Here is an 11,147-nt window from a genome sequence, read left to right on the forward strand (position 1 = left end):
GGAAAGAGGTAGTGGCATTGAATTCATAAAAGCTTGAACAGGAACAGTCCTTTCCCTGAAGCAAGCATGTATTGAACAGAAGGGAACAACCCTTTCGAGTCCTGCTGGCTGTGATCCTGGACTACAAATCCCAGAGGCCCCTGGAGGCAGGAAGAGGAAGTGATGAGCAACCCTACGGAGTCCTGCAGCTGTGACTCTGGACTGCAAATCCCAGAGACCTTAGGGGCAGCAGAAAGAGGAAATGAACTCACAGCCTATTTCTGGGGGACACTGATTTAAGCTGAACCAGGAAGGGGTGGTTGGGCATTTGGCTGAGATGGTTTAGGAGTAGCATACACTGCATCAACAGGGGGAATTCAAAAGCCTTCTAACTTTGGGGTTTAGGAACTGACTCAATTAAGTGTTAGGCTGGCAGGGCTCTTTGGGTAGACGTGATACCTTTTATTAGATGAACTAAATAGTTAGAAACATTGTTCTTTGCAAGGTTTTGGGTACAAACAGCCTTCTTCAGGCAGAGGGAGAAGCTACAGTACTATCAGTGAAGTGTTTGCATTTTGCTTTTTTCATCTAGCTGGGCCAGTTTCTCCTACTTGTGCAACAGGCAATTTTGACTGTGGGTTTGTTTCCCCCTCCCCAAGAAACAGGACCGTGGTGGAATGAAAATAGCCTGAGGCGAACAGTTTGCCAAAGTGAAATGCGTCTTAAATGGTGTACCTATGGGGCAAGCAAAATCTAGGTCACCGAGCAGAGACAAATCTTTAGGGCAAGATCAAACAATTATACCAGAAACCTGGGCTTGTTAGGAAGATAAACAGCCTTCCTGGCCAAGTGCAGTTTAGATCAGGTGACTCCAAGCAATCTACTCCTTGCTATGATGCAGTGATTTTTTTCATGCACTGTGGCACAAGGCATTAACTAAATTAGCACAAGGGTAAGGATTTCTTCTGTCAGCCCTATGTCTTGCTACCAGTTACACTAGACTAAAGGACAAGCGTGACTCTTAAAACCAATGTCTCACATAGTTGTTGGAAGAACCAAATTCTGTTCACCATCAGAAAGCTGGGAATGTGGTCCACAAGGTATCAAGCCTTAAGGTCACATGATCCAGTTACTAATGTGTCATTTCCTTCAATTCAAGCGTAATTGTAGTGACCACTTGTTGGTCGTGTTGGTAGAAAACAAAAACTAATGCCATCCCTTTGTTCCCTGATAACTCATAATGGCAAGCGATGCATCTAACTTGAGCAGTTTGGGACATATCTCCTATAGGAATGATGGTGAGAAACATGATGTGATTTTAAGGTTCAACGTGAACCACCAGACATAGAAAATCATTGTAGAAACTGATCCTGACCCAGAGAGAAGTTTTAGATTCCTGTGGATTTAGTTAGGGTGAAGTGAGTTTTCAGTTTTCCTATACCGAGAAAAGCCACATAAACTAAAAACATGCCTGCAACTTCACAGCTCTTTGAGCCTCAAAGCAGACCAATCTGTTACCCTGTAATTTAGGAAGTAGAAAAGCAGTGAAGGAAAAGGAAGGACTGTACATGAGGGGAAGGGGGAAAAAACAGCAAAATAATGCTGCTTCAATCAAATGCTGCTGCAATAAAAGAAGAAACGAGGAGCATCTGTAAAAAAGCAAAACCTGGAAGGCACCATTTTGTGACTGAAAATGGGTCCTGTGCTTGCAGTCGTCACATCGGCAAAACGTCCAGTGAAACTCAATTTCTTTACATGGAAAAGCAGATGTCCCTACCCAGTCCCCTGTGCTTGCTCCTGCAAGGTAAAGCATAACCCCTTACCGATTGCTTGCTAAAATGGCTGCTGTTGTCCCAGACAAATAGCTCTTCAATGGCAGGGCACTGCTAATCTCAATCCCGCAAACCTGACTGCTGGTCTGCAACAGCCATCGCAATATCTAGTCAAAATGCTCTGCCCTGAATAGGCCATTTCTCTGTAACAGCAGTGCCTGGAGTTCAGCTTTAGTTTTAAAAGAAGGGAAAAGCCCCTTCCTCATAGAAGAAAAGGTGTAAGAAGATATGCTCTGACACTTGCTGGGTAATTAGGGACTTGAGTTTCTTTAACAGCAGGCAGATCCCCTTTCAGAAGGACCTAGTTTCTCTGTACCTCAATGTTGTTACGGACATACGCAACATAGGGCAAAGCCAGCGATTAGCTTAACATGCAGACATGCACAACTGCTGCACAAACATTGCATTTAACCCCTTCAATGGGCACCCGGGAATGAAAGGATACCTGATACTGTATACCTGATGGCTCTAGGAGTAACATAGCGTGTTGTGTGTACATCGAAGCCTTGCACGCAGAATTTGTTCACCTGAAGCTAACACTTAAGCAACGCAGCCCTGTATTTCCAGAAGGGAGTAACAGCTACTCAAGTTCCACAGGTGGCTTCAAGGTGTAATGCTGTTCCTAATGGAAAGTGCTCCACAGTAAGGAAATGTACCCCTTAATACATGGGCATGTGTCCGTATACTACTAAGTGATACTTGCTGCCCCATGCTTTTGTGTGTGGCTTAAGGTTATGATGGGAGGAGTGAGGCCCAGAAAGGCACAGCTGTCTTGTGCTCAGCTGGGATTAGACGTGTGAGATCCTAGCACCCTGCTGCTTAATTTTCCCATTGAAGGGGTTAACACACTGCATGCGTAAGTGCCAGCACACCCGAGAGACAGCCCTGGACTGTGCATTGCCCCATGCCTGTTACCTCCTCCAGCTGGTACGGTACCTGGGGTTGGAGTGGCTTCAGAGAATGCAGCGCCAAGTACAGGGAGGGGAATACGAGGAGAGCGTAGAAGAAGGGGAAGAGAAAACAAAGGAACATATAAAACACACAGCACGTGAACAAGAGACAAGGATCAGTCACACAGTCGCGACAGTTCTGAGAGAGAGAAAACACATTAGCAGCAAGTCAGCAGTTACCCTTTTGGGAGTAACCATAGCTAGCTATTTACATCGGCCAAAGAGAGAAGGAGTCAGAGATTAATCTGCGTTCCCAGTCAGACACGCCAACCCAGCAGCAAAGAGATGCTAGTGGGCTCAAGTGTGCAAAGCGCTTAAAAGTTGGCTTCCATCTCATTCAAGGACACACTTTGACATTCCTGATTCAGTCTTGGCATAACACTGATGTCAATTCACCTGCAATGCATGCTAGGCTGAGGGCGAGTTTGACTTGTCTCTTATTTTACCCTCTGGGTTGAGCATAGTCTAACCGGGCTAGAAGAAACATCTGCATGCATCTATTTCTGTTTATGATGGAGTCAGGGATCTGTCCTGAAGACGAGATTAAACCTTGGCTTTGGTTTTCTGAACCGTCTTCTGTTGGGCTCCGGGGTCCCCAGTGTTACTTGCGGTGGGTACACAGAAAATGAATCGCGGTCATTCAGAGCTGCTAAGTTAACGTTCTGCTTACTGGGATCTTATACCTACAAGTAACAGATTTCTTGCCAACCTAGTGTTGTGTTAGATGCACCCTGTCTCTCATGTTTTATGCCCATGCCCTGCTTGCCTGATTCATGGGGCTTCAGCGGGCCTGCATTCATGAACAAAACAAGCAAGATGTGGCTGTTTTCACTCTGTTTTCTTAAACTGATGGATAAAGCCTTTTCCATCAACAGGGCATCCTTTGACATCTCGGAGCCTAAGATCAATGAATGCCACTGTCCTTTCTTCCCGATGTGCAGGGAAAGAAGGAAAGGCATACCAGTACTGGACACCCCCAGTTCTTTTCAGGCTGCCATTCATAGTAGTATCTCAGGTAGTAATCTCTTGCAGTGCATCTCAGATGAGCACTATGCACTAGCCGTTTACACTCATTTTTAATACTGACCGCTTCAGCTCCTTCAGGCAACTATTTGTCTGAACACCCCGGGCAAAGCTAATTAGCAAGTTCACATAGCACTATCCAACCACTAAAGTCTAGTCCTGCTTCTCTATGCAATATACTTAGCAAAGCCCCTTTCACACAGATGCACAAGGTCAATATTTGCCTATAGCTAGTTCTTTTCCGAGTATGCGGGAACGCAGACCCTGCTGCATGGGAACTGTGGGCAAATGCTGAAGTTTTTAATTGGCTACGTCTGCATAATAATTCTGGAGCCTGCCTAAGACACATGGGAAGCATTTCATTTTCATTTTCCCTTCAACAGGATGTTTTTTTCCCATCAACTACTATTAAGGCCGAGGGGTGGGGGAGAGGAGCAGAAACCCACTGAGTAAAGTCAGAGCCCCAGATGAATTGTAGCTCTTTTAGCAAATGCTATCGAATGGAAAGAGCCATCTTTGTCTCTCCTGTTCTCTCTTCCCTAAGGGCTGCTGAACTTTCACTTAGTTTGATGAATGTCTCACAATGGGCGTTTTATCCTATTATGAATCTGTGAGTTGTGGCTTTTTCCTTTGGTGGGTCATCTGTTGATTACAGGGGTGACGGGAAAGTGGCACCACGCATCCCCCAGTCCGCCTTTCCAATGGCTCTCGGCACTTTGTGGGCTGGGGGCTGCAGCTGTTGTATAACTCTCCTTCCACCAATAAAAGTTACTTAAGCTTGCCTGGCAATATATGGGCAGTGTTGTATAAAATGCAGAGCCAAGGAGAAGCCAGCTACAACAGCTGGTGCAGTGATGTGAACGGGGTGAAGACCTACCAATGTCAAGTCAGTGCACGCATGTGCTCAGACCCAGTGGTTTCCTGGCCAGCTGTGAGCCTCGTCCAGTTCGGGTTAGAATAGCCCTCCGTAGGGTAGATGCGGGAACTCTATGAGAGCGCAACCAGTTGTGTTGAACCACCAGGCTGCAGCAGGCTGGTGCTTGGCCATCGTGTCTGAATATTGTTGGGGCCAATGTGGATCAAGCTGTTGCAGGGACCAGGACTCAGAAGGAGCACAGGGTGTCCATTTGATATGCTTGCTCATCATAGGTCTTAGGGGGATGCTGGCTCAAATGGGGCAGCCCCAGAGAAGGTCTCTTTGCTTTAATAGTGGGAAAGGGCAGTAATAATGCCAAAACAAAAAGTTGCCAAAAAGGATAGGGGCTTCTGTTCTGTCCTGACCTTCGCCCCATTCAACTCCGCTTAGCAACGTGAAGGTGCAGGACTGGGTGATTAGAGTGCTATGCTACCCTCCCTTTCAACCCCTCCCCACTCCCAAAGGACTCAGTCTTTATCAGTGTCAGGGATGCACTTTTAAAGGCACAACTACCCGTATTCAATGCAGGATGCATCAGCCTTTTAGGACGCTCAGATTTCCTGACATGTGGCAGCTAAGAATTGGCTAAATTGCTAGAGGTGGGGAGAAAACCACCAAGGATGTGTGGGTTGAATTAAAGTGAAATGGGCTTCCTGGCCAATGGCCCCTGAAGATAGCAGGGCAGGTTGGCAACAGATCTTAGAGCTCCGACTCATTTAGCTTCTCTGCGGACACAACCCGGCCCCGAGCCCTACAGCTGTGAGCTATTTATGCAAGGGAGATGGGAGCTTTAACAGCCTGAGACTACAGGGGGTCATTCTGCATATTGACATAGGCCCAGAAATGCATTTTCTAGCTGCAAGGGAGGCAGGAAGATATTGCGGAGGAGCCCTCCGGCTTCTGCAAATAGGGTTAAACAGGTCCCTCTGGTGGCTGTCTTCCAGGAAGGGGGGACAACTCTGCTCAGATTCTCTGCAGATCAGCAGTATGGTTCAATCAGCAGCCAGTCCCTTTAGGGGATGAGCTAATTACACCTCACCCCCCAAAAACTTCCATCCTGGCCTTTCTGTAACCATCAGACAGTAGCACTGTTCCCATTTCAATGTCTCCCTCCTCATATCCTCAACAAGATCACTTGACACCAGCTGAGTCAAAGCATTCCTCCTTGCTGAGAAGTCCTAGCAAAGCTGTCGTTCGTTATATGTTTGCTTTTAAAAATCAGTCAGAAATTTCTCAGTGCAGACTTCAGCCTACAGGACTGTACTGCAGTAAACGTGCACGGTCTGCTGCTTATGAATTCTAGAGCTGGCAGGACTGCAGGGAGTTCCCTACCAGTCTCACAACCTGACATAGGTAAATCCTCAATTAATGTTAAGTGTGTTCTTGCTAGCTCCCTCTCACCCGTGGTCTCTCAAGCATATCGTCAAACACAGTAGCGCCGCCCAAAGATGGTTTTAGTTTTCAACAGAACTCAAATTACCAGAGCCTACACTGAACATCCCTATGGTAAAAGCCATAAGAAACTACAGTTGGAGAGGGTCATAGGAAGTTAAGATGGAAAAGACCTGTTCCCTCTGCAAATGGAACGTATCAGCTGTTAAAGTGACGCTGTGAAGGGCAGGCGGAGGCCAGCAGGGTGATTTAGAGTCCCCTCTGAGTCGTGCAGAAATGTTCTCTCTCTTTAAAAGTACACAGAAGAAACCCTCATGGTTTGGGCATGAGATAACCACTAACTGCTTGAGGGCAGGAAGAAACTTCCCTTAAAAGGAAGCTGATTATACTATTGTCTGTAGAAGTGTCTTCCGCTTTCCTTCGGTATATCTGGTGTTGGCCATTGCTGAAAACAGGATACTGGACCAGATGGATCATTATTCTGATATAGTCTGGAAGTTGCTACAGTAACCTCACTAAGTACCTATATGGTCCTGATCTTTGTTTTGTTCAAGGACTTCTCAATCACGAATGGATTGTATCTGCATAGCACCCCGTGAGAGAGGCAGTGCTATCTGAGTTGAGGCAGAGAAGAGATGCAAGAGGTCTACTCAAACAATTGTTGGCTAGAAACTTGCTTACCTTGGGCCATTTTGGGTGCGTTTTTATCACAGCGAGTCAGTTAACCTCACTTCCTTAGTAAAACCAGATTGTGTTATACTTTCAGTGCTTCTTGTCTATTATCTCCACTGGGAACATGTATCCCACCCCCAAAGTTACAGCAACAGGGTATTGCACCTACCTTCATTCAGCAGGGCTGGCGATTCCTTCATCAGGACTGCTCCATCTCCCACCTGGGTCCTGGCACGCAGGAAGAATCTGTAGCGTGAGATGGGGTCTGTCCTTTGGAGCGTGAACCTTGTTTGATTGGGGGAGAAGTTCTCTCCCACTGTCTTGCCCACTTTGGATCCATTAACTGGGGAGAAAGGCAGGCTTTGTCGGCTTCAGCTTTGCTTCACAAAGAGCCTGTGTTACATATTCCAGACCCCCTTGTCCTGGGACAGGAGCTGAAAACAGCTGAGGGGCTAGGATGCCTTGACTGCCTGGAATGAAACTTGCCTAAGGGGTTCAACAACAACCAGCTGCTTATGGAGGGGTAGGGTTTCTAATACAGCCAGAACAACCGCATTCACTATCGGTAAAATTCACACCCCTGCAGAGGTCCAGACAAGGCTCAGGCATCATACACCTGCCCTGCTTTTAAGCTCTTAGAATAACACTTGGCCCTATGCACAGGAGTGACTCCTACCCAGTGCCTGGGGACAGGCAAGGGCAGCTTATCCTATGGGAGCAGGTTCCCGTTAAGGCAGGCTGCGTGTGACGGAGCCTGCTGCACAAAAACTATTGTACTCGGACTCTACTTGAAATTCCACATTTTAATCTTGGCTTAAACCTTATTTTTCCCTTCATAGCCACGTCCAGAAACATGCTTACCTCCCACAACACCTTCTTGGCTTACTTGGATGTTGCAGGCCCCTAGACCTGTCCCCCTTAGAAGTGGCAAGTGTTTTACCTTGTGACAGAAGCCCAATTCCTTAAAAAAATCACCCTTGGGCCATTTGATGTTCACGTATCTCTTTTAAACAGCTTGTTAGGGAAGCTCTGTCTTAGGCAAGCAGGTTATTCAACACCAAAGAGCCAACCTTGAAATCATCAAGCAGTCATTAAGCTAAGAAGAAACAGGTGTGGAACGTACAGGCTTGGTATCTAAGGTTGTATCCAGTGAGGATGCCATTGGGATGCTCAGGGTGGTCCCATTCCAAAGTGATGGTTTCCATGTTAGGCTGTCCGATTCTTAAGTACCGTGGGATGCTGGGCACTTAGAGGAGGATGGGAGCCGGGAGGTGAGGAGGAAAAGGGGAAAAAAAAAAAAGAACACACAAAGGTAACATACCTTACCATACTGTACACGCTGCAGGCTGGCTGACATCATAAAGACACAAAGCTCAGATGCTGATCGAACAAGAATCTGCATTAGAAACCATGCGCCAGTCCCAGGGGTCTCCTTAGCACATGAGAAGGGCACTTAAAATGGAGCAGTTCTGCATGCGAGTTCAATACTGAAGCAAGAATCATGCCTGCACATTCAGCCGCTGAGACACCTGTACTGCAGTCTGACAGTGCCTTGCTGGCAGAAGAGCGAGAGCATTGCAACACGAATGTGACAATGATGACCACGGTGCCCTCTTCAGTGACTAGCCCTATCACCATCGTCATTAGCTACAGGAGATAGCTTGCAGCCCATGTGGTTGAGGCTTGTGTTTGCAGATGATAAACTGAGGCTCTAGACACAGATCAGTACTGTGTATGTATGGTCAGCCACATGGGTGCCTGGGCTGCAGCGTGTGCTCTCTTCCATCAGCCCAGCATGCCTCCATCCCTGAGGACTGCTTCCTTTCATACAGAGAAGATCAAGGGCTCTCTCCAAAACTCATATCCCTGATCCACTTCAAAGAAAACACACTGCACTGGTCAGGAAGACATGCTATCTGTGTCACTGGTATCATCACCAGCAGAGCGGGTGAGGCCTGTTTTACGGTCTTACAGACCCACATTATGAAGCCATGCAGCGGGCATGGCTTTAAACTACCATAGGCTGCCCTGGGATTTGCAGTTTTAACTTCTCCTCTTTCAGTCCCCGAAAAGGCAGGGTGTCCTTACTGCTCCCAATAATCTATGGAAACAAAGTCCCATACACCGAGATCTAAAGCCTGTGCAGACCTAGGGATACAATCAAGCTCCTTCCACCTTTAACACAGGGCAGAATATTACCAAGCTTGGCAGGGGTATAGGAAGATCACCCCGCTGCCTGAGAAGATCGCATTGGCTATTTATGCAGCAAAACGCAGTGTAGTTTTTGGAATACATCAGCTGTTTACCTCACATCTGTACAATGGGGACTTGGTCCAACATTTCTGGGATGCATGCCCCCACCTGAACACACTAAGGTAGCGACTGCATATAGACAACTGCTTTGCAAGTCCCTTTTACTGTATAGTTCTTTGAAATACTAGCAAGAGGGGTTTGACTCTTTAAATACCAAGAATGTTATTCAAATTGTGCCTGCAGTAGATGGCGTTGTCTCGTTTTATGCTACATTTGGCTCCCAATGATCAGGATAGAGTCTGGTTTTCAGAAGGGAAGGATTTGGTCCTGCCTGGTTACCACTGTGATCGATGGCAAATCAAAACAACTGATACCTTATCCGGCTGACAGGACAGTCAGACATCTCCAATACATCAAACTGAATATGCACAAATAGCACGACTGTTTGCCCCTCCCGTACCACTGAGTGGCTCCATGTTCTGTTTCTGTTGTCACAATGCTTGAAAAATCCCTCCTAGAGATCAGGACCTTACAGGCATAGCACAACTAGCACACAGTCATTGCCCTGAAGTGTGGACAAGCTATGTAATTTCCTGCTCTGCCAGCTGGGAACGTTATGCTGTGAACCAAATTTTGCCCTCAGTAACCAGGGTCGAGTATTTGACTGGTTAAATAAAGTTCGGTCAATTGAGCGGTCAAACATCGGTCAAAAATTGTAAAAAAAATTGCCAACAGGTCCAAATAATACACAGAAAAAGCAAAAATTTTCAATTAAGAAATAAGTCAAGAAGCAATAAAAAAAAAAATCATAATTCTGTAAGGAAACAACTGCAAAAAATGTAGTGTTTTTGTAAAATTGCTATAATTTTTGACCGGTCAAAAAATATGCAGTTAATTGACCGGCTTGCCAACCCTACTTGTAACCACAGTGTTTTAACAGGGGACAGAGCTTGGATTAGCCTCTTGCTGATATAGTAGTTTGGTTTTTTGGCCTTGAAGCTTACTGCATCTCTCAAGCATCCATTTGCACCCATTAAAGTAGAACAGAAACTAAAACAGTTCTTTGGCGAGCAATATGCGATGGAGTGTGCTGTGATATGGTTCGGTATGAAAGGAGCTGTAGAACCAGCGGTAGCTGGGAGGATCTGTGTAAAATGAGGCTAAACGGGGAAGGAAGTATAATATATAGTTACGAGTCTGCATTCAGAAGTGCCTCATTCAAGTTAAACCATTGTGGAAGTTTCTCGTGAGAGACGACTCCAGGATTTGGCCCCACTGGCTCCTTTCCCCTTTTTAGAACAAGCTTAATTAAACCTAGTCAACTGCAACACCTAAACAATGATAGCATAATTAAAGTCCCATGCTATTGTTTTTTTCTTAAAGGTAAAAACCAGGGCGAGATTCTAGTTTGTACTAGGAGGAGGGGTGTGAGGGGGAAGAGGAAAAAGCTTGGGGGAAAGGATGGTTATTGAAGACCCCACCAGGATTCTCAGATTCACTGAAACCCCCCATAACGCCTCTCACCCCTCCGAGTGCTTCTCACAGCAAACCCTACAAGGAGATTCATTGCCAGTTACTGCGAGGAGCAGGTCCAATGCAAGGCTATTGATCCGTCTATAAATAGGACCAACATTGAAATCCAGAGTTCAGTCCTGACATTGTCTGAACCCCAGTGAGTTTATAACAAGAATTGGACGCTCTCACCTTAAAAGCCCAGTGGGACTATGAAAGTTGTATTCATTCCTAATAATAATGCTCTTTACCGAGGAACACAGATATCATTATCCCCTTTTTAAAGATGGGGATCTGAGCCCAGAAGAGCAACAGCGACCTGTCCAAGCTCACGCAGCCAGTCTGGTGTCAGTCCAGGGTATCACACGCAGCCTTCCGGGGACGGAGGGAAGGGTTGCGATTTCTCTTGCTCAGACTGAGCTGCGTCTGGTTTGTCGGGAGACTCCTTTAGGATTTTGCAGTTATGTAGGACGGTGCCAGGGACTATCTCCAGGTGGGCCTGGTCCTGCAAACTGTGCTCATGGGGGTAGCCTCATTGACTTTAATAGGCTCCACCCCTGCAAGGAAAGCTTTGCAAAACTGGCCCCTGCATATGGTGGCACAGCACCCTGCAGGAAT

General features: G+C 46.5%; 1 protein-coding gene across 19 annotated transcripts in view; it reads right to left on the reverse strand.

The window, feature by feature from the left end:
* NFASC (neurofascin) overlaps positions 1–11,147 on the reverse strand; it is a 152,314-nt gene that overhangs the window by 37,771 nt on the left and 103,396 nt on the right. For all 19 annotated transcript variants that reach the window (XM_025205524.1, XM_025205525.1, XM_025205529.1 and 16 more), the window contains 2 exons: positions 7,888–8,010; positions 6,934–7,107 (listed from right to left, as the gene is read on the reverse strand). In XM_025205524.1, coding sequence (XP_025061309.1) covers positions 6,934–7,107; positions 7,888–8,010 — 297 coding nt within the window. The remainder of the gene's footprint in view (positions 1–6,933; positions 7,108–7,887; positions 8,011–11,147) is intronic.

Source organism: Alligator sinensis, unplaced genomic scaffold (genome assembly GCF_000455745.1).
Source record: "Alligator sinensis unplaced genomic scaffold, ASM45574v1 scaffold1322_1, whole genome shotgun sequence".
NCBI lineage: Eukaryota > Metazoa > Chordata > Crocodylia > Alligatoridae > Alligator > Alligator sinensis.